The 23,068-nt window shown below is 35.5% G+C and overlaps 3 protein-coding genes across 6 annotated transcripts in view; 2 read left to right on the plus strand and 1 right to left on the minus strand.

Annotated features, from left to right (window-relative positions):
• Positions 1-369: 369 nt before the first annotated feature.
• Positions 370-1,958, plus strand: LOC110092709 (protein TRIGALACTOSYLDIACYLGLYCEROL 1, chloroplastic). The gene is made up of 2 exons (XM_028694961.1): positions 370-592; positions 660-1,958. The coding sequence occupies exons 1-2, from the start codon at positions 540-542 to the stop codon at positions 1,624-1,626; spliced, it is 1,020 nt and encodes a 339-aa protein (XP_028550794.1). The 5' UTR covers positions 370-539; the 3' UTR covers positions 1,627-1,958.
• Positions 1,959-13,030: 11,072 nt separating this feature from the next.
• On the plus strand, positions 13,031-14,942 carry LOC110092707 (putative expansin-B14). The gene is made up of 3 exons (XM_020817364.2): positions 13,031-13,143; positions 13,222-13,415; positions 14,594-14,942. Exons 1-3 carry the CDS (start codon positions 13,081-13,083, stop codon positions 14,940-14,942), a joined length of 606 nt encoding a protein of 201 aa, XP_020673023.1. The 5' UTR covers positions 13,031-13,080.
• Positions 14,943-21,863: 6,921 nt separating this feature from the next.
• The window catches only part of LOC110092711 (protein NUCLEAR FUSION DEFECTIVE 6, chloroplastic/mitochondrial), a 31,311-nt gene continuing 30,106 nt past the window's right edge, over positions 21,864-23,068 (minus strand). For 2 of the 4 annotated variants that reach the window (XR_002302611.2, XR_002302612.2), the window contains 2 exons: positions 22,821-22,875; positions 21,864-21,931 (listed from right to left, as the gene is read on the minus strand). Coding sequence is in view for 1 of the 4 variants with exons in the window: in XM_028694964.1 (XP_028550797.1) it covers positions 22,856-22,875 (20 nt within the window). In the remaining 3 variants the exon portion in view is untranslated. The remainder of the gene's footprint in view (positions 21,932-22,820; positions 22,876-23,068) is intronic. The other 2 variants (XR_002302613.2, XM_028694964.1) reach the window with 2 other exon arrangements.

Genomic DNA, 23,068 nt, shown 5'->3' on the forward strand with positions numbered 1-23,068 from the left:
TAAAATTGGATTGCAAATGCATTCTAAAAATTTCTAAATATAAGATTGAGTCGAGATTCATATTTCATTTGATGGCCTCCTAATGACATTCGATGACCGCACGTAATAATTTCTCCTTCAATCAAGACCACTAGTCACCCTCCTATCATGATTTGCTTATCATCATCCGTCACTATCACCATTTTTTTGCTCTACCGTCAAAACTAATTGGACAGTAATATGGTTGCCACTAGCAACCATTACCAAAAACACTAATTTCATTCTATTTCAAATCAAATATAAGTAATTAATCTCTTTTTTATTTATTTTATACTCAAACAAATAATTTTATATATTTCAAAAACTTTATATTTTATTTGTAGGCTAACGCTATCAATTTAACATCTCAAGGTGGACTGCAAGGCCCAATATTTGTTCTGTTGTCATCCTTCCATTCGAATCCTCGAGCAAACAATTTCGGCGGCCATGGCCGAAAAGCAGAGCCACTTCGTGGCAATTTCAAGGAGATAGCGGCTGGATTGCACCGATCCTCTTCATCCATGGAAGCCTCCACGCTCTCCCGATCTCTCGCTTCCTTCTCCTTTTCTCCACGGTACTAAATTTCCGCAGAACATCCTTCTCTCTCCCCCATCTCACATAACCCTAATCTTTCTTCTCAGGTTCTGCATCGCTCAACCCAAGAGGAATCCCCTGAGTCTCGCGACGCGGATTCCTTTCCTTCATCACTGCCGCCACTTCCGATCCCAAACCCCTCCTTTCTCCGTTCCTCACTCCCTCCCTGAACAGATCACAAACAATGCGCCGGAGACTTCTCCAGCTCCATCGCCGCCGCCCCTCCTCGCCAACTGGACCCCTCCTCGTACCCTATGGCGTGGCATCTCGGCGCTTATTCTCGCCGGCCAAGTCATCCACCGCGCCCTCACCTTCCGCGTCCACCGCCGCAACACCCTCCAACAACTCGATCGCGTTGGCCCGCGTTCCCTCGGCGTCTGCCTCCTCACCTCCGCCTTCGTCGGCATGGCTTTCACCATCCAGTTTGTACGCGAATTCACTCGTCTCGGCCTCCAGCGCTCGGTCGGAGGCGTCCTCGCCCTCGCCTTCGCACGCGAACTCAGCCCCGTCGTCACCTCCGTAGTCGTCGCCGGCCGCGTTGGCAGCGCCTTCGCCGCCGAGCTCGGCACCATGCAGGTCTCCGAGCAGACGGACACACTCCGTATCCTTGGCGCCCATCCCGTCGATTATCTTGTCACACCCCGCGTCATTGCCTGTGCTATCGCGCTTCCTTTCCTCACACTTTTCTGCTTCACCATTGGCCTCGCGTCTAGTGCACTCTTGGCTGATGCGGTGTTTGGCGTTAGCATTGACATTATTCTCGAGTCTGCACGCCGTGCGCTGCGGCCGTGGGATTTAATCAGTGCCATGATTAAGTCGCAGGTGTTTGGTGTGATAATCTCTGTGGTCAGCTGCGCCTGGGGAGTTACTACACTCGGTGGAGCTAAGGGCGTCGGGGAGTCGACTACATCGGCTGTGGTGATTTCTCTTGTTAGCATATTCATTGCTGATTTCGCCCTTTCTTATTGCTTCTTCCAGGGGGCGGGGGATTCTCTCAAGCATGCCAATGGTTAAGCTGATGGTGGCTTCGCTCTTTACAATACCAAGTTTTGTCTCTTTATCAAAGAGGATGCTTTTCGTAGGAAGAGAAAGAGGTCCTATCTATCTGGTTAAGTTGGGCATATGCAGTGTGTTTCAGGTTTGCTTTGTTCTTCTCTAAAATCAAGGTATTTGTTTCATCTAAATTGGAGAAGGTGTAATTTTGGAGTTACATGGGAATGTGTGCATAGAAAAGCTCGAGGCCATTATTGAAAGTATGTTGAATTATTCCTCAGTTGAAGTTTGTCTCTCTGGGCTGACTTTTTATTTGGCATTCTAATGGCAAAATGAGTTTCTCAATTTTTATGCAAGACGATAGAGGAAACAATTATTGGACCCAATTTACCCTCCCTAGTTTTAAAATTTGATAAAGATACAAACTTCACATTTTACATGCTAGCATCAATAGTTTGTGTTGTTCTCTACAGCTTTTAATTTGTATTATCACATTAAGACTGGATGTATCTAAAGGGGAACCAAGAAAATATGGAGCCAGTAATGATGAAGGAATTGGATTGAAATTTATCTGGATTTAACTTCACTTTTTAGTAGGGCTTAATGTGCTAGGCAGCTAATCTTCTTTTGTTGTTTGGTTTTAAGGAAAAACCTCCCTCTACGCTGTCAATATCTTCTCTTAGGTTATTAATTGAAAGAGCTCATCCTTGTGGACATTGGTATTCACATGATCCACAAGATCTTGCATTTTATAGTTATTATATAAATACCGGGTTGGATTTTCCAAGGAGATGTACTTTGTGTAGAATAAGCCCACCTTGCTGCTAGGACTTGGTCTCCTTGATGGCAAACTTATTGAAGTGACTGTAAATTTGTGTTTAGTTTCTTGGAGTTTTTTCGAATAGAAGTATGGGAGTGAGAAAATGAATAAGAAAGAGAGAAAAAAATAGAGGAAGGCAAAAAAGAGATGGATCAATTGTGAATAACCAAATGGTGTTGATGCTTCAGCTTAGACTTCTAGTGATCTGCTTAACAGGTTTGTTTGAGATGGAGGTGTGTGAAACGATTGTGGGAAAGGAAAAGAGGAATGTTAGGAGATAAGTTGATTCCAAAACCTCAGTATAGTGCTTGACAAAAGTGTTGTATTGACTGCTTGGCATTGATTTTGAAAATTCGGACTGACAAATCAGCTTTGGTCTCCCAATAAACCATGTTGATGCCACTTTTCTTCTATTGCAAAAAATCATGAAGTCTTCGATCAATCTACCCTTGCCAGAGCAGAATTAGGCCTCGGTTGGTAGCAGAACTCCTTTCGTAAAATTTTGATGAAAAACATTTGTTCCGAAAAGGTCTTTTACTAACGGAGAAGCAAAAAATAAAAGCTTTCAAAATCTGTAAGATAATGAGTGTTTAAAAAAAACATAGTTTTAAAAAAGTAGGCTTCCAAACAGCAATCAAAAGTATTTTTGAAAACGGCACTAGTTAAGACGTCCCAAACGAGACCTTAGTTTTGGAGATTGGTTTTGACTTGATCTCATGATTGATGCACAACTAGGATTAGTGCAAACCTGACATAGGAAAATGTTGAATGAATGCTCTATCTTATAGTTATTTAACATAGGAAGAAACGAAGAAAGCCACCCTTCTATCTTTGTTATTGTGTTAAAAACATGAGTATAGGATTCATATATCTTTTCTTCTGTAGACAAATCACATGTTGATTGAGGATGTGGCTTACAAATGGAGGGAATTATTGAGAAGTTATTGTTGCAGTGGAAGAATGAACAGTTTTTTTATTTTTTTAATTTGGTGAGAGCAATTAATTTAGTGTTAATCGTGTTAAGGGCACTGATAGTTTCGATTATAAATGCACCTCCCTCGCATCAAAGAAGAAGCACGTCTAAGTTGAGCTTCTCACCGAGATAAGAAGAGTTTGAGCACAAGTTTCGAAATCAGAGAGTTAAGAAGGTTAGAAAAAAAAAATTTCGTGCGTTACTTTTGTTATTGTTAATTTGAGAAAGTTTAAATTAGGAGATTTCTTCAACTTTTGGAATTTTAGAATTCGTAGATTGGTTGTGATATTGGATTATGCGACATATGATAATTTCTTCAAGAAGTTGTGATTTTTTATTAATTTGTTAGTAAGATATTGCATTATGCGACATAAGATATTGGATTATGATTATCAACTTGGCTAAAATCTAAATACGAAGGATCCAGTTGATGTTGTCATTATTTTTTCTTGTAGTATGTTACGATTGATGTTGTACTATGGCGGAGCCTTACAAATTACTATCGAATTCACACCTAATTTCGTTGGTGGGAGAAATTGTTCACTCCTAATATAAGACATCATACCATTGGCACAATTAAAACTATGAATTATGTGTGCATTAAGGCTTACTTCATCAGCACACACTGATAATCTTGTATGTCGTCTTCGGTAATGGTGGCTACACTATCACACATGTCATCAATGATGAGGTTTGTGAGTTTATACTGATGGAGGCTAAGACCAACATTGTTGTCGTCGATGTGGATGTTGAGGAAATACATTCAACAGTTGTCGTAGGTGAAAGTTCGGAAAGGTTGTTGAACCTTAAGGAACTAGCTGGAGGCTCACCAAGAGGGGGCGAATTTGTAATTTCAAGATTTTCTTAACTTAAAAATAATATTGACATTATTTTTTGAAACAGTTTCAGAAATTAAAAACATCAAATTCTAATTGATTGCAAAAGCGAATGAGTTTATCAAAAATATTAACTTTATTATGATGATATTTTGATTTACTAGACAAAGTAATAATCTTTAATTTTTTAAAGTAGTTATAATGAAAATAAAAGGCAGGAAATATAAAAATACAAAAAAGAAAAAAACACATCAGAGATTTTTATAGTGGTTCGGTCAATCTTGACCTATGTCTACTCTTCAGAGTTCTTAGCCCCAATAAAATTTGCACTAAAACAAAGTGACTCATTTTGCTCTCATAATAAGGTAGAGAAGCCCTTACAAATTCACTTTTATCAAACCTGATGAGGTGGAGTGCCGGATGCTATGTCACCCTCCTGGTGATGGCAGATGACCTTGACTCATTTTTCTCCCTCATGGAAAAGGCAGAGAATCTCAGCTCTTTTTTCTCCTTTTTGGAGAATGCAGAGTACCTCAGTTCCTTTTTCTCCCTCCTGGAGAATGTAGAGTACCTCAAGAATTTGACTTAGAAGTCTCTATCCTTAGAGAACTTCCTAAGACTCGCCAAGGTCATATAAGGTGCAAGGGTGTAGATAGTCCGGCATGTGATCCTCTTACTTTCCTTCTCCCTCACGCTCAATCTCACATTCTCCTTCCTCTCAAACTCTACATTTCTCAAAAACTTCTTTCAGAGTACCTTCAGCAGTCACACAATCCTCTCCTCATTATAAATAGAATATTTAAAACATGCCTAAGTAATGGGCTTCACGAAAACCTAAAAAAATCAAGTTAGTTGTTATTGTTTGTGTAGTATGATTCTAATTTGTACAGTATAATCAGTTCAACACTAGTCCTGTTCGGTACGAAATAAGCAGTTATTCAAATGAACTATTCAATTAATTTGAACATATCGTGCAGTACGAACTAGAGATTGTTTAGTACGATCTGTTTAATTTCCTCTATTTATAGAGGACAATTACTGGGACGACTAAAAATCGTCTTTGCTAATCTCTTGTACTGCTCTCATCGTACAATACGGTTAGTTGATTTCAAGAAGGTCGTTCAGTACGATATTAATATACTACGGTGCGTTTAATTCAGAAGTCATGGTTTCGTTTGATGCAGTCTTTGGGATGATCAAATCTCGTCTCTATTAATCGTTTGATACAATCAATATCGTACAATACGATTGACTATTATTAATTAAACCATGATTTGATTGACTAATCACGGGGGTTAATTTTAGTAAGATTTCAAATGTTTGTACTGTACGATTAGTTCAAAAATTAAATTTCAAAATCTTAATTAAATTAATCTGACAGCAAGGATTTTCAGATCGTAACGAATCGTACAGTATGATCACGATCGTACAATACAAATAGTTCACATAAATTAATTTTTTAAATTAGCCGTTAAGCCCATTCTTTATATATTGATCGTACAATACGATTGTAAGCCGTACAATACGGTTAGTACAAAAAATTTAACTTTTAAAAGTCATATCACTCCCCCTATGTGTGTGTGCATAATGACCCAATTGTATACACTCTTATATGGCCAGACTTAAGAAATAAAAAAATAAAGAAAAGTAAAATTTCCCTAGTGTTGCTGATTAGTTTGAAGCGGGTTGAGTGGCACATAATAGACCGGATTTTGCGTAGTTCGGTGGAGTTCAGCCGACAGATGTGCAACACATTGACAAACAGTTGAGACAAGTCGATGGTGCGGGTGGAGGTCAATTGGACGAATAATTATTACGTCCTCTGACCGGACGTAGAGCTCTGTTCGGCCGCCAATAACATGTCGCCACGTGCTCTTACTCTTTACCGCGCGGCCCGGCGACTTGACTCTGACCGGAACCCGGGAATGCTACGTTCGCGTATTGCGAGGTATTGCTAGGTATTGCTTGGCAATAACGAGAAATACCGCTCTGTGAAGACCAATACCGAGCAATACCGAGTTGTACCGAAAAACTCGGTACAACTCAGTATTACTCGGTATTTGCTCGATATTGCTCGGTATTAGTTACTGCCGAGCAAAATCGACCAATACCTAACAAAATCGAGAAATACCGAGCCATCCTAGGTCCGTTCCGGGTCGGGTTGTCGGGGTGCGCCATAAATAATGAGAACGCGTGACGCAATTCTACTGGTGGCCGAACGTAGAGCTACGTCCTGCGGACTAAATAAAAGTTCCAATTGGACACGGTACGTGGTATCAATTGACGGCTTGAATACTCAAACAACTCACATGTACCGATGTATTTTGGATAAGCATTGTATTATATTTCATCAGTTGGAAGTTGCTTTATTATTTTATATTTCATCAACTCACATGTATTGATGTATTTTGAAAAAATATTTTAGTTTATTTCTTCAATGCATATTGTAGTTTTTTAAACGCATTTATTATAACGTTGAAAGTTGAAAAGAGAAAAAGAAAAAATTTCTTATTTGTTCATTGGATAGAACAACATACCATAACAAAATACGTTAATGCACTACATATAAACTTTCGTAAACTTGATGAAGAGAACACAACATAAGCAAACATATAAACTAATACATAATTCTTTTATTTTTTTTAAGCAGCAAATGCAGACGTGCTTTGAGTTGGGTTTGAGTCAGTCAACATTTAAGATGAAACTCAAATTCATGTTGAAGGTCTTGTCAATACTAATCATTCAAGAAATGTCTAGGCTTACCGTCTGGTAATAGCTCGTTCATCCAATTGTTATAGAAATCTAAAATGATCTCATCTAAAATTGAATACCAATTCTTATATAAAATCGTCTGCTCGATATCAAGGTTATTGCAGTCAACATTTGGCAAATGACCCCTATCTCACTCACATTGTATCTCATGATATCGCATCTACAAGAAACAAGGGCTAACGCGATGACATTTTTTTTTTTCTTTCTGTTAACCTCATTTGAAGATATTGTCAATGGACGGCGTTTAAAAAATCTCTGGGCTTATGAGTTTTACCCTCATTATCTCAGCATGCACGCTCTAAAGGGTATCATTCTCATCTTCTGGCAATTCATGGATGTAACACTGAAATATTTCTTTTGCATTAGCCTTTTGCTTCAATGGACTATAACAAGCCCATGCTATACATTCATAGCTTATCTTAGCTTGTTGGTTGAGAGCTTGGGATTTCAACTGAGATATTTTGGATTTGAGTCTTTGTGTGTGTGAGTTTGCCTTAAATAGCCTAAATGTCCCAAAACAAATAAATTTGAATTAAAAATTTTGGCACTAAAAAGTCGTTTTAAAAGCAATGATAAAGTTGTCCCATATGAAGCCTAAGTAGGTTTTCGGTTTATTAGAAACCGGAATTTAGTTTCACAGTTTTGCTTATTTCTAAATTTTTGTATCCGTACTTTATTTTTAATAAAAAAACTTTATATACTTGCTAATTTAAAAAAAATTGTCACATGGATTGGAGAGATTATTAGGTGCAGAGTCCGGAGGTCAATCTGGACGCGTTACTTAATGCATTATATATTGGATGATGTGGTGTATATAGATTGATCTCTGGATGCATCCGGACACATAACGCACAAAATATTTATAATTTTGTACCATTTTTTTGAAAAATCACAACTGCATGAAGACTATGATTAACAAGATTTGTATAGTTACAGGGGTGCAGAGTATGATTTTGAGATGTTGGGGTGAGGGCAGGAAATATGTTTATCCTGTTGATTAACAAATTCTAGTATTCTACCCTGTTGATTCACATAGTGCAAAAACATATTGCTTGCTTGCTTCCTTCACCATGGCGAAGAATGTTGGTCATTAAAAAAGAAACATAAAGTTAAGTGTTACAGAGATGAGAATGCTTGGGTGGATGAGTGGCTTCACTCTTAGAGACAAAAATGCGAAACGACTATGTATGTGAAAGGATTGTTGTAGCTCCAGTGGCACATAAGATTAGAGAGAGTCGCTTTGGATGGTTTGGTCACATAAACCGTCGTTTTCATAACTTAGTAAGGAGATTAGATGTGTTGGATTTGGCCTATATTAAATAAGGTGGAAGTAGACATAAAAATATTTGACTAGAAAATATTATAAATGATCTTTTTCGTTAAATTTAAATAAGATTTTGACTCTTAGATAAAGGTTTAATTTTGTTGTTGCTTTCTTCACCATAAGCACATAATTGTTTGTCGCATGATTTTAAATGATATTATTTATTTAGAAAATAATTTGCATAACTAAACCTGAAGAAAATTGATTGAGAACATCATTATCTAATTTTTTAGTGATAATGGATTTAAAAATTTTCATTTGATATAAAAATATGTTCTTATGTCAAATATTTTTGTGGTTCTTTGGTTGAATGTTTTTAAAATTTTATATTTAAGAAAAATGAATTAATTGAAATTCATGAATTTAAATATACAAATAATTATTTTATTGTATATTCTACATGAAATGCTTTATAAATTTATTTTGTTGTGTAACATGATGGTGTTGGGGCCTTAATTCATTATAAGTTTTGCTGGTTAAATAATTTATAAGTTTTGTTGTATATATATTTAAATTATGATTTATTATTTTTAAGAATTATTTGAAGTTGAATTTAATCAAATAATTTCTCTATAAATTAGTTGTTTTCAATATGCTCCTCTACTGAAGGATTTTTAACTTATTTCACATCTAAAAATAAGCAAAGAAATTTATGATACTTTCAGTGTTTTATTCAGATGTGATAATGGGACAGGTGATAAAAAGAATGAAGAAGTTTTGAAGGAGACTATCAATAAATAAATTGAAGTATTTAAGGGACATGCATGTCTTTAAGGAGGAGAAGAAAAAAAGAAAAATATAGAAGGAAATAAAAACAAAGAACACCAAAGGATCTTGTACTTGCCCTCAAGCTCATATTGCACTCTTCTATTTTGGGACATTTGAATCGTTAAGGCAAACTCACACACACATATTACATATATAAGTTTTGAATCCAAGACATTTTTGTTAGTAGTCCATCCATCAATAATGAATTATTTTTATTAGCTAGATTAAAAATTATTTTTAAAATTCATGCTAAAGTAATTTTTATATTTTTCTCACATGATTTCATTTTAAATTAAGGCTTCGTCTGAGACGGCTTTATTACTGCAACTTAAAATAGCTTTTTAGTACAAAAATTTTATTTTATGTTATCCAAACCTGCTTTAAGAGAAGCTGTAAGAAAGTCATCCCAAAAGAAGCCTAAATTTAATTAAATTCATGAAAACAAACTTTTATTTCTTGGCAGCATAGAAATTGAATTACAAATGTTCATGTTTTTTTTTTTATGTCACTTGTTAAAATGTCTCATTTCTGTGGAAAGATATGATGTAAATAAATTTTTTTTTTTTCATTAAAGACCCATCAAATTAGAAAGACTTGATTGTAATTATGGATCTAATTAATTAAATATGCAAATAAATTGATTTTTTTAACAAAAAAAAAAGTTGTCGAACTAATAAATGATATATCTTCTTTTATTTAGTCTCCAAAAGGCCCAACCGTTTCATAATTTTATCTCAAATAACATCATATCAAAAGATAACTTTCCCATTGACTCATTATTATTTCAAATAACCTTTTGTGATTCATCTAGCTAGAAGCAAGAAAAAATAATATGAGTAGTCTCCTCGCTTCACTTGAGCTTCAATGATGTTCATGGAGAGTAGCAACTCTCTTTCTTTCTCTTATTTTGGGTATAAGATTCCCTCTTTATTTGAATTATGCTTGATTTGCTCTTCATATGAGAGGTACGTGGACAAGTTCTTAGCTTCCATTGAGGAGTTCAAATTTTTATATACCTTTTATTTGTATTAAACAAAATTACCTTTTGACAAAAAAAGAGAAGCACAAAATTAAGTAAAGTGTTTCAAAGATGAGAATGCTAAGGTGGATGAGTGACTGTACTCTTAGAGACAGAATGTGAAATGAGTATGTACGTGAAAAAGTTGGAGTAGTTCCCGTGACAGATAAGATTAGAGAGAGCTATCATATATAATTTGGTCACATAAAATGTTAGCCTTCCGATGACCTGGTTGGGAGTAGGTGTATTAGATTTAGCCTACATTAAGAAACGTAGAGGTAGGCATAAAAAGACTTTGTTAGAAAATATTAGAATTTTTTTATTAGTAGTTTTATATGAAAATTTGACTCTTAACAGAAAACAATGGAGAAAAATGGTTCATATAGCCTACCCCACATAGTAGGATAAAGATTAGATATTGTTGTTGTGACGGAAAAAAAAAACTTGTTCTAGCTATATATAGGACCTGCTAGATGAACATTAATTTAATAAACTCAATTTGAACTTCACATTTCATCAATAATTTTGTGATCATAGTATGATTGGATCTTGATCATGTTAATTTCATGATAAGGATTTGTATTTCATTGGGAAGCAATCTCTCCCACTTCCTGAGTTTCCTTGCTTGACTAGAAATGAATTTTATTCATTTATTTTCTGCATTATATGGTTTTTTTTTTTTTTTCAAGCATACTATATATAAGAAAGTCATCCCAAATAAAATCTTAGAGTGAAAAAGTTTGAGTTATGATAGTAAGTAGAGTAGTAGAAACCTAAGTGTAGATAAGTACTAATGAGTACAAAATCATTGTAAAGATACTTTCATAACAAAATTGTATTAAGTGTATATTCATTTGTTTATTTGTTTAATGTATATATACTTTGATACCTTTGTATAGCTTGGGTTGAGTTTCTCTTGTCAAAACAAGAGGTGGGTGTGCAGTTATCCTTGAATTAAGATTATGTAAAATGTAATCCACCACCTAATATTTTCATTTAGGTCAACTTTCTTACTGCTTTGTCTTTCAAATCGTAATCATAATTTTTATTTGATCACTACGTACTTCTTCGTTGCTTTCAAAAAAAAAATCATACTAGAAAACTGTTTTCTACAATAATTTAAAAAGTTACTTTCTCTACTGTAATTTTATAAAATAGTAAGAAAATCATCTCAAACGAAGCCTTGGAATGAAAGAGTATGAATTGTGATAGTAAGTCTAGTAGTGGAAGCCTAACCGTGTGGAATATTTAGACACCTAGATATAAAACTAATTGGTGCATAATCATGTAAAAATACTTTCATAATCAACAAATTTGTTAATTTACTGTAAATAATAACACTTTTTTTATTATTTTTTAGTAAATAGTATTGAGATTAAGTTGAAAATATATTAATTTAATGAAATTAAAATAAGTCCTTAATGAAATAAATATAAAATATAAGCACATATAAACTTCTTATAACTCCTCTTTCCTCATTTGCTGTTTTTCTACAGCTCAAAATAACCCAAAATTTCAACCATCTTCTTCTTCTTCTCTGTTATAAATATCCCAAAATACACTTCCAACCATGCTCCAATCTGTCTAACTTTTTTTGAACTACATTTCTCAATGGCCCTCCACATTCCATCTTTGTTTTCTATCTTCTGTGTTGTCATTCCCCTTGTTTTTCTCCCCATCCTTCAACCCAACTCTTGTGTGTCGTTGGCGACGGCAGCTTGGCAGGCCGCCGGAGCAACATGGTATGGCAGTCGCAATGGCGCCGGCAGCGATGGTGATCTCTCCCTACCATTCTTTCAATGCATACAATCAATTATGTTAATTGCATCTTGATACAAATTATATCAAGATGGGTTCAAATTTTATTGAATTTATATTGTTATTTGTATACAATACAAACTTTTCATATAGAAATTAATTTATGTGATTATATATGATCACATAAACAAATTCAATAATTATTTAGTTCATCTTCATATGATTTGTATGAAGATATCTTAATTTTTCTTTTTTCTTTTTTTTTTATCTTATATACGTGAAAAGGTTGGAGTAGCGCCAACGGACAATAAGATTAGAGAGTCCTCTTAGATGATTTGGTCACATAAAACGATTGATTTAGATGATAATTTGATTCTTAACATGATATAATGGAAAAAAAAACTCATGCAGCCGACCCCACATAATGGATATAGGTTTGATCTTGTTGTTATTATATACAAAATGTTGTTCAGTTAAATAATCGATGTATTCGCGATTAAGATTGTGGTGAGACCTACAATACTTTATGGTGCATAATGTTGATCATTAAAAGAGAAGCATAATACTAAGTTAAGTGTTGCAGATATGAGAATGCTCAGGTGGATAAGTGGATTTATCCCATAGAGCCATGAAGCGAGTATATACGTGAAAAGTTTGGAGTAGCTCCAGCGGAAGATAAGATTAGAGAGAGCACCTTAGATGGTTTGATCACATAAAACGACGGCCTTCCGGTGACCCGGTTAGAAAAGTAGAGGTATTAGATTTGACTTATATTAAGAAAGGTAGAGGTAAACCTAAAAAGACTGTTATAAAATATTAGAAATGATCTTTATTTATTAGATTTAAACGAGAATTTAACTTTTAACATGACACAATGGAGAAAAATGATTCATATAGCCGACCCCACATGGGACAAAGGCTTGATGTTGTTTGTTTGTTTTGTTCAAATATAATTTTGAATGACTTTGTGTCATGCTGTTAAAACATTGTGAGATTTTCTTGCTCATGCAAGGAAAGATTTACAGCTCAAACTGAATGTTAACAATATTGCGTTTTGAAGAAAAACTTTAGTTTACCGTTACAGTTTCAAGTCATCAAGATCAAGATGATCAAATTTTTAACATTTTTTTTCTAAGTCAAAACATGCTGCACGTAGGTGGTGCATGCGGCTATGGTGATCTGGTGGGTAAGCCTCCCTTCTCTTCAATGGTGACTGCAGGAAACCCTAACCTGTTTTTATCCGGCAAAGGATGTGGTGCTTGTTATCAGGTACTGAACATGACACGATATTTACACGTTAGATTAGTATACGATGACGATGATACTGATAATGGTGATGATTATTAGGTTAAATGCACGAAGAACTCTTTGTGCTCCGGCGAGCCGGTGACCGTAACTATCACCGACGAATGCCCGGGTGGGCCGTGTCTGGCGGAGAAGATTCATTTTGATCTAAGTGGGTCAGCGTTTGGGTCTCTTGCATTGTCGGGTAAAACAGATCAACTGTTAAATACTGGCGTGATTACTGTTGAGTATGCTCGGTGAGAAATCATCTTTTATTAATTTAATTTTTTAGTAATTGATAATTATTTTCTTTTTTAAGAGAATAATATATGATTAATTAATGTAATTTTCATTGCATTTATATCCTTTATGACACAAAATGTTAGCCATTAATAGAGAAGCCTAAGATTAAGTTAAGTGTTGAGGAGATGAGGATGCTCGGGTGGATGAGTAGCTTTACTCTTAGAGACAAAATACGAAACGAGCATGCATGTGAAATGTTGGAGCGGCTTCAGTGGCAGATAAGATTAGAGAGCTTCTTCTTAGATGGTTGGCCTTCTTATGACCCGATTAGGATAGTAGATGTATTAGATTTGATATGTTAAGAAAGGAAGAGGTAGACATAAAATAATCTGATTAGAAAATATTAGAAATGATGTTTTTCTTGTTAGATTTAAACAAGAATTTGACTCTTAAAAGGGAGAAATTATTTTGTATGATCATTGGATGACGTCCAGAGACGAATCAAAAAGCGTCATATCATTTTTTATGTGTATCAATGTTGTGTATCGGGTGACGTGACGTTTCCTGATTTGTCTTTGAATCGTCCGATGACCCCACAAAATAGTTTCTCCTTAAAAGGACACATCCGAGCGAACTTTTATTTGGTCTGGTCACCTAACGTAGATCTAAGTTTGGACGCCAGTAAAATAGTGCCACATGTTCTTACTCTTTACCGTGCGGCCCGACAACCCGAACCGGAACGGACCCGAGATTGCTCGGTATTGCAAGGTATTGATCGATTTTGATCTGCAATAACGAGATATACCATTATGTGAAGACCAATACCTAGCAATACCGAGTTTTTCTCGGTATAGCTCGGTATTGTTTGGTATTGGTCTTCACAGAGCGGTATTTCTCTTTTTTGTCAAGCAATATCTAGCAATACCGAGCAAGACCTAGCAATACCGAGCAATTCGCGAACATAGCAATTTCGGGTTCCGGTCCGAGTCGGGTCGTCGCGCCGCGCGGTAAAAAATAAGAAGACATGACGAAATATTATTGACGTATGAACGTAGAGCTACGTCAGATCACCTGACCTAATAATTATTCCATCCTAGCACACTTGATGATGTTGTTGATTTGGTATAATTCATGGAGAGAGAGAGAGAGAGAGAATATTTTAAAAATATTTAATTGTTGCTTATGATGTCAGTGTTAAATGCAAGTACAACGGCTACACCATCGCATTCCACGTGGACAGCAGCTCAAGCGGCTACTACTTCGCCGTTGTGGTGGAGTATGAAGGGGGCGACGGCGATCTCTCCGGCGTAGATCTCCGGCAGGCAGGAGGAGTAGGAGGGTCGCCGGAGTGGCTGTCGATGCAGCATTCATGGGGAGCAATTTGGAAGATCAACTCCGATTCGAAACTGAAACCTCCTTTCTCTCTCCGGCTGACAACGTTGACGTCACACGCCACCATCGTCGCCGACGATGTGATTCCGGTGGGATGGCGGCCGGGAATGACTTACAGGTCTGTAGTCACTGGACCTGCTCATCCATGAGAATCAATGCCGGTACAAACTTCTTAATACAATTATAATTTTATATTTATTTATTCTTAAACAATATATGTTTTTTATGCAGCAAATTGATGAATAAGAAAATTATGAGACTTTTTTTAAAGGCCAATAGAGAATATGATAAATAAATGAAAAATCAATTCAAATAAAATCCAAAAATATTATGTAAGTTCTAAAATAGGTTTTGAATTTATAATGAATAATAAACTAAGCTCAAATTATAGACTACGACTTCATTTGAGATGGTCTTCTTACTGTTTCTTAAAGTTACTTTTTAGTATAAAAATTAAAAAATTTTTTGCTAAAAAGTAAAAAAACCATCCCAAACGAAGCCTACATGATCATAATTTTTCACTTTATCTTCTTGAATGTGTTGAAATGAACAACCAAAAAAGCTTGGTGAAACCATACATAATCTTCATGATTATTAGAAAATGATAAATCTGACATAAAATAATTAATAATCATTGCGGGCTAGAATATATGCGGCGATAGAGTTGTAATCTTACGTCTTAGCATTGCACGAATATACAGCTCACACACAGAGAACACAAAATTTTTACGTGGAAAAACCCTGGGAAGGGGAAAACCCACATGGCAGACCCAGTTGAACTTAAGTAGGTTACAGTGGGCTAACTCACCTTCGAGGGCGATTAGATTACAAATATCAACAGTGTGATTGAAATCTAGCGATCAAAGAGGATGAAGGTCTAGTGACACTCGGTGGACTTGCAGAAGTCTGGTGCTACTTAAATGTTAGGACGTTGGTAGCATAGCGGTGGAATGACATAACTTCAACGTCGGGTCATGGTCCGGTGGAAGTTAGGCGCCATATGATAGTCCAGTGGAACTCCGGGCATCAAGTAGAGGGCCCGATAGAATTCCAGGCATCAAGTGGTTGTCCGACGCAACTCCGGGCTTTAGGTGGTGGTCTGGTGGAAGTTCGGGCCTCAGGTGGTGGTCTGGCAGAAGTCCGGGCGTCAAGTGGTGGTTTAGCAGAGCTCAGGGCCTCATGTGGTGGTCCAACGGAGCTCAGGGCCTCAAGTGGTGGTTCGGCGGACTCAAAGCCTCAAGTAGTGGTTCGGCGAAGCTCAGGGCCTCAAGTGGTGGTCCGACGGAGCTCAGGGCCTCATGTGGTGGTCCGGCAAGACTCAGGGCCTCATGTGGTTGTCCGATGGAACTCAAGGCCTTAGGTGTTGGTCTGGCAGAACTCAGGGCCTCAAGTGGTGGTCCGGCGGAACTCAGGGCCTCAGGTAGTGGTCCGACGGAACTCAGGGCCTTAGGTTGTGGTCCGACAAAGCTCATGCAATGGTCAATGAGCAAGGAGGCAAGAGTGATCTCTGATCTCTCTCTTAAATCCTTTGGCTTAGGGTCCCGTTTTAATAGAAAAGAAGGCTCTATTTATATATTTCTTGGAGTGGCATAGCCCGTAAATAAGTAGAAGATCAAGGGAAAATGAGGAGTGGTTGGATGGATGACCGATGTTGAATCCCTTGAAACATTTGAATGTATTAGTGATGTCGGAATTCAATGATCTTAGGTTCGTTGGATTCATCTCATCTAGCCGCTCGATTTGACCATAAGCACGTTATGTTTAGAAACCGTTTGGTAATCCAATTTGTGGTTTGAACCTCCCAACATCGCTTCTAACCCTTGATTTGAACCCATTTGGGCTCGGATTGGGTTGAATTTGGTGTCGTTGGGTTTATGTTATCGAGATGTTCAGTTCAACTGTAAGTTTGCTAAAATCAAAGTTCATATGGTCCCAATTTTAGTTTTAGAAGTTTTCAACTTGATTTTGCATCAAGATTTGTGCCCGATCAAAATAAATTTTTTTATGATGTATCAATAATCATCATATTAGTGTTGTTAATATTAAATAGATAATGGGTTACATATCAATTATATAGCTGATGTGTTATAAAAAAAAAACATAAATCAGGTGTGAATTTTGATACAAGAAACTTTCAAAATTAATTTGAGGAACATTCATACCGAATTTCAATAAACTTATAATTGAACTGAATTCCTATACTACAAGAACCAGAAAAAAAGCTCCAGTTCACTTCGCATCTACTAGGGTTTCGCATCGATCTTCCGTTGCCCTGAAGCTCTCAGGGAAGCCTCTGCCTCCTCATTTTAGTTTTATTTTTTGTGTATTTTTTTTTTTAATTGTACATTCTAGTTCGTTCTCCTTCGGCCCTTGTGACCGGAATGGAAGTGAAACCTTGGGTCAACCCTGGTTTTTTGAAGGTGTCGACTAAATCTCATTCTTTTGTAGATGCATTCTCTAGTCTTTCCTATGATGATCATTTTCCTTATCTCAAACCTTCAACTTTTCGTGATTTGTCTTCCCTTTGGATTTCCGATGAAGAGGTTCTCTCGCTTGCAGCTCCTTTGCATTTCACATTGGTTGATTTTTTTCCTTCTCAATGTCCAAGTCTCGACGCTATTTGGAAGTTTTTCTTTGGTCCTAAGCTTAATAGTAATTTATCATTAACTTTGTTTGATCATTCCCATGTGTTGATGAATGGTCTAGACTATAGCAAAGTTTTTTCTCATAGATCCTATTTTGTTAGCAATTGGTACATGAAGTTGACAAAATGGTCTCCACTTCTTGATATTGGTGTGAAGTACCCTGCATACCTATCTGGATATCATTCCCCAACTTGCAACCACTTTTTTTTACCCGGTATTCTTCACGGATTAGGTTCTTTATTTGGTCGTCCGCTGAAGGTGGGTCATGCGACCTCTGTTGGCTCCCGTCCCTCTATTACGTGTGTGTTAATTGAGCTTGACATTACTAAAAAATATTCAAATAAAGTTTGGATTGGTCATGAAAATTTTGGTTATGTTTGACATGTTATGATGGAGGAGTTTCCCCAATTTTGTACGCAATATAAATTGATTGGTCATTTTCCCAGTGAATGTCATTCTTCCATTATAGTGATTGATTCGGTTAATCATAATATTTTTAGTGAGAAGGTTAATGTTGTGGTAGAAAATGTAGTTGTTGTTGGTCCTATGGAAAATTTTACTCCTACTGAACCTCTAGTTAGTCTTATTGAGGTTGTGGTTAATGGGGAGATTGGTGTGGATGGTGCTCTTGCTGTGGAAAATAGCAATTGTAAAATTGAGGTTGCTGCTCTTGTTGAGGGGACAGGTTATATGTTGTATGTTGTTTTGCATGTTGCTCTTTCTACTGGAATTAATGAGGGTGTTGTTGAGGTTTCTGAGCTGAACCCTTGCTTAGTCAATTTAGTAGCTAATTCTAATGATTCTCGTGATTCTAATGTTGTTGTCAGTGATGGTAAAGTTGCGGTTTTAGATTATTTTGACCCTTTGGACCCTGGGGATCGAGAGATTATTAACCCTATGTGTGGGCTTCTACCTGTAGCGAGTGGTGAGGTTGCTTTGGATTCTCCTACCCGCTTTAGTGATTCTTTTCCTGATAGTGTTTAACATGAGGCTAAAAATGTTGATGTGCCTCTTATTGATGTGCTTATATTTGTTATTTCAAATGATCCTTTGTTTTCTCATCTTGCTTGTAATTCGGGAGATCATGGTGACTAGTTAGATGATGATAATTCTTCAGCTGGTGGGGAGGAAACTAATGAGAATGTTTTTTATTCTTGGGATAGCTTTGATTTAAATATTATTCAAGTATTTGAGGATGGTTTTTTTAAAAAGATTGGTAAACGCAGACGTCGTAAATAAAAAAAAATGATTTTTCCTTTTGGATTTGGACTTCTTTTTATTGTTGGGGTTGGCTTGTTTCGTTGGATTTTTTTTGGTGTTGCTCTATGTTTGATGGTAAGACTGTTTAGGTGGATTGGTTTGGTTGGTATTATTGGGGGCTTGCCTTTGTAGTTGTTGGTGGCTCGGGCAATGATGTGGCGGCTTTCTGCTCGCCGCCTGGATGGTTGTGGCTTGATGGCATTGGTGGTGCTTCCTCTTCTTCTGATTAGTGGCATTTGTGTGGGATGTGAGATTATGTTTATCCATTTTGCGTCTTCATCTGTGTTGGTTGTTGCTTGCTTCCTCCTATGGATGATCCTTGCTTGGCTTTTGGGTGGTTGCTGCATAAAGCTTCTTGCCAATTATTGAGCCCGATTGGCTTTTTCCTTCTTCATTGTTTATTATCACTTCTTTTTTTGTTGCAGCACAACATTTTTTTGCTTTGTCCTTTGTTTGTCTTGTTTGTATCCTTCTTTTATTAATGGAATTTTGTCCCTTTAGGTTAAAAAAAAAAATTGAATTCCTAGACAAGACAAACGCAATGACACTGAAAAGGATTCAACCCAAGTCCAAATGAGCCCAAATTAAATATATGAAGTGTAGTTAAATTTCAAAACATTAATTGAATAATCAAGTAATCTCTGGTATTTGTTTGTTTCAATGAGAGAAATCCAATTAGCTTAAAATCTTTTAATTTTAATATCAATTACAATACTTAAATGTTAAAAAGAATGATTTATAATCAAATAAATCAACGCGAGCGGTCCAATTGAATGTTTTGAGATTTTGACTAGGTTCATCATAATGTTATTCCCAAAAAGGCCAAGATTAAATTGAAAAGCTACAACTACAACTAGGTTGCCATGAATCTCTTTGCTTGTTTTCAAAATGGGGGATTTAAATACATACCACAAAATTCTTATCAAATGTCAAAAAAATTTTGTAGTTATTCATATATCAATTTAATCTCCAAATCACATCAAAACATATGAACAAAAAGATATGCTTTATTTTTAAAAAATTGTATTAGTGATTTTTTCGTAAGCGATATGACAATTTGAATGTTATTAGTGTTCGAGGCATAAAAACTTCACGAAGGTAGAATGAGAGTTTTGTGCCCTAGTTGTGCACGAAGATATAAAAGTGCAAACAAATATATCAAAGAGTATAGATAATGCCAAAAATTTTATATGAAAAACCCAAGAGGAAAAAATACTATGAGATTCTGCTTAGTTGAAATGATTCCAACATGTGAGTGTTAGTTGCAAAGGTTTGTCCATCCCTTAAATTGGAGTCAACAAAATTGCAAGAGTTCGGTGATTTGGCAAGAAATGTGGATGAGTTCGTTCAGATGTTTGGGGTTGTGTGATAACAAGTTTGAAGATGTTAGTTGGGTGGCGGCAATTTGACAATGATGATCAGCAAGAAAGGTCTGACGACGGTGGTTGGGTGACAAAATGTCCAATGGCAGAGGTTGAGCAATAAAAGATCTGTCAATAGTGATCGAGCACCAAAAGGTCCAATGACGGCAATCGAGTGACAAAAGTCCGATAATGGCAATTTGACAGTCAAAGGACCTACGATAGTGGTTGGGCAGTAAAGAGTTTGATGATGACAATCAGTCGAGGGTAGATTGATGATGGATGTAGTGCAATTCAACAATGGCAATTGAGTATTGAAAGGTCTAACATCAACGATCAACAGGCAAATGTCTGCTGGCAATTGTTGCGTTGTGAAGTTTGGCTATGGTGATCAACTCATGATGGTTCAGTGACGATGATGCTCAAATGTTCTAGGATTCATCAAAGTTTTAAGTTCTCTTGATTATCTAAATAAGGTTCTTTTTTATGTAGAGTAAAATAGTATTTATAATTTTTTTTAAAGTAACATACCCTATAGATATGGAGAAAATCCAAACTAATCCATCAAACAATCCATAATTATTATCTTGATCATTAATCATTCGCTATAATGTCAAAAATAAGCAACCTTAAACTCATTGGATTTGTCTTATCAAAATACTCAATTTAACCATAAACATATTAAATCTAGAAAGTATTTGATCCCTCAATTAATATTTAAAATCTTCAATTATTCTTCAAATACTTAATATGTATTCATTCAAGCTCGAATTAGACAACTCTTAGCATTGCTAAATTCCTCTTGTCAAAATATTCAATCCGATTATAAGTTTGTTGAAACCAAAATTTTAATGATCTTAAACTTTATTTTAAAAATCTTTAATCCACATGTACTTTGAAATTCATGCGTGCTCAAAGAAATTTTTAATGCGGTATGAATTAGAAACATATGTTATTTATCATCCTTCCCGAAAATCCTATTGATAAACATAGACTGCCATGAATAAACAGGAGCAGCTAAACAAGTAAAAGAGGCGTGGTTGAGGAAATGTTATATTGCTATCAGTAATGTTTAGCTGTATTTGATTTGATGATTTCATTGAATAATTTGTTTTGATTGATGAGAAATTAAATTTTAAAATTTTTCTAAGCAATAGATAAATAAATTACATCAATCACCAAATTTAAAATTTTTCCCAATTTTCATTAGAATTGGGCAGGAAATTGTCATTAAAAACTATTCATTTGTTCACATTTACTTCATAAATCAAATTAAATGATAAGTAAGGCTTCGTTTGGGACGGTTTTCTTATTGTTTCTTAATTTTTGTACTAGGAAGCTGCTTTAAGAAGCAATTAAAAAGCCGTCCCAAACGAAGCCTAAGGCTGGGACAGCTTTTTAATTGATTTCTAAAACAACTTTTTAATATAATTTTTTTTTAATTTATACTAAAAAATTGCTTTAGAAAACAGTAAAAAAACTGTCTCAAATAAAAGCTTATGTTTGAACTAAATATAGGCTAAATAAAACTAAAATAAATCTACTGACGCAATTGATAAAGAAAATAAGCTGATATAAGGATGCCTCAAAAGCGGCTCATCAGTTATAATGCTCAGGCATAAATTGATAAAGGAAAGCCTCCAAAGCTCTCGATTCTCATTGGAGTGCTTAGATGCAGCTAAAGAAGAAATAGCACAGCAAGTTTTAATGAATACAAGAGTTTATACGTGAAAAGTGAAATTTTACTCCACACTTACATGAGAAAAGTCTTAATCAAAACAAAATGCTTTCCCCGATTTAATTCTGACACAGATGCTTCAGCGTCGTTCAGCATCAAGTGTCACCTTGGAACTGAAAGACCGACCTCTGCAGCTACATTGAACAGAAGATCATAAAATTATTTTTCTGGTTACTTTGGTAAGAAATCGCAGATAGTAGCTTAAAAGGTAACAATTCAAATCAAAGCAGATTTGTTACAATTTCTTATTTAGTAGAAAATTAAGGCTTCCTTTGGGATGACTTTCTTATTACTTGGTAAATTATTGTAGATAAAATAATTTTTTAAAATTATTGTAGAAAACAGTTTCCTAACACAAAATTTTTAAAAGCAAAAAATGTAATGGTCAGATAGAAAATGTGGTTGCAGTCTGAAAAGCAAAACCTATGTTTTGAAAACCGGACAAGATCGGCCGATTCAACCGTGAACCGGTCAGGTGGCCGATTCGATCCAACTTACAAAATCGGCTCTGCATCGAACCGAATCAAACCAATCCATGTTGGAAAGAACCGACCAGTTTATTAAAAAAATATTTTTTTTGTTCTAATTCAATTTTAAATAATATATTTTAATTTATTAAAATTCTCTAACTTTTTTTAAATATTTTTATTAAATATGATGATGAATTATTATAATATATGCAAGTTATCTCAAATATCTCACATAATTTATTTAGTAAAAATGTGTACTTCACACTTTATAAAGGGTTAAAGGCATCAATCTCAAACTCCTATGATGTGGGAGTAAAAAAGTTGTATGAATAATTTAGAATATGAATTTGGACTTATTACGGCTAGTTGGGCTACAAATTCGGACATCATTCTTCCGGTTCGTTGTCCGGTCCAATTTTCACAACCTTGAGCAACAAAATAAGATAATTGTCCCAAACAAAGCCTATATTACAAAATTAATTATTCAACAAGCAGAAATATAACAAAGGTGTCGTGGAGAGAAAGAAATAGAGCAACAAATGCAAGGACGCACCTTAAGAGATAGCCAGGAGAAGAAGCCTAATAGTATCACGTTCCCTCATTTGCATCTAAGAAAAGGGTTAAGGTTACACTTTTAACTCTTTCAAGGGTTTAATTTCAAAAAATCATGCTTTGCACAATAATATATGCTCATAAAGCATAACATGAATGGAATTATCAAATATTTTCAATGTTTACATCATTCAGTAATGGCAAAATTAAGTAAAAGCTACTGAGCAACAATGAAGCATATAATCACAT

The sequence above is a fragment of the Dendrobium catenatum genome, unplaced genomic scaffold, assembly GCF_001605985.2.
Source record: "Dendrobium catenatum unplaced genomic scaffold, ASM160598v2 fragScaff_scaffold_612, whole genome shotgun sequence".
Lineage (NCBI taxonomy): Eukaryota > Viridiplantae > Streptophyta > Magnoliopsida > Asparagales > Orchidaceae > Dendrobium > Dendrobium catenatum.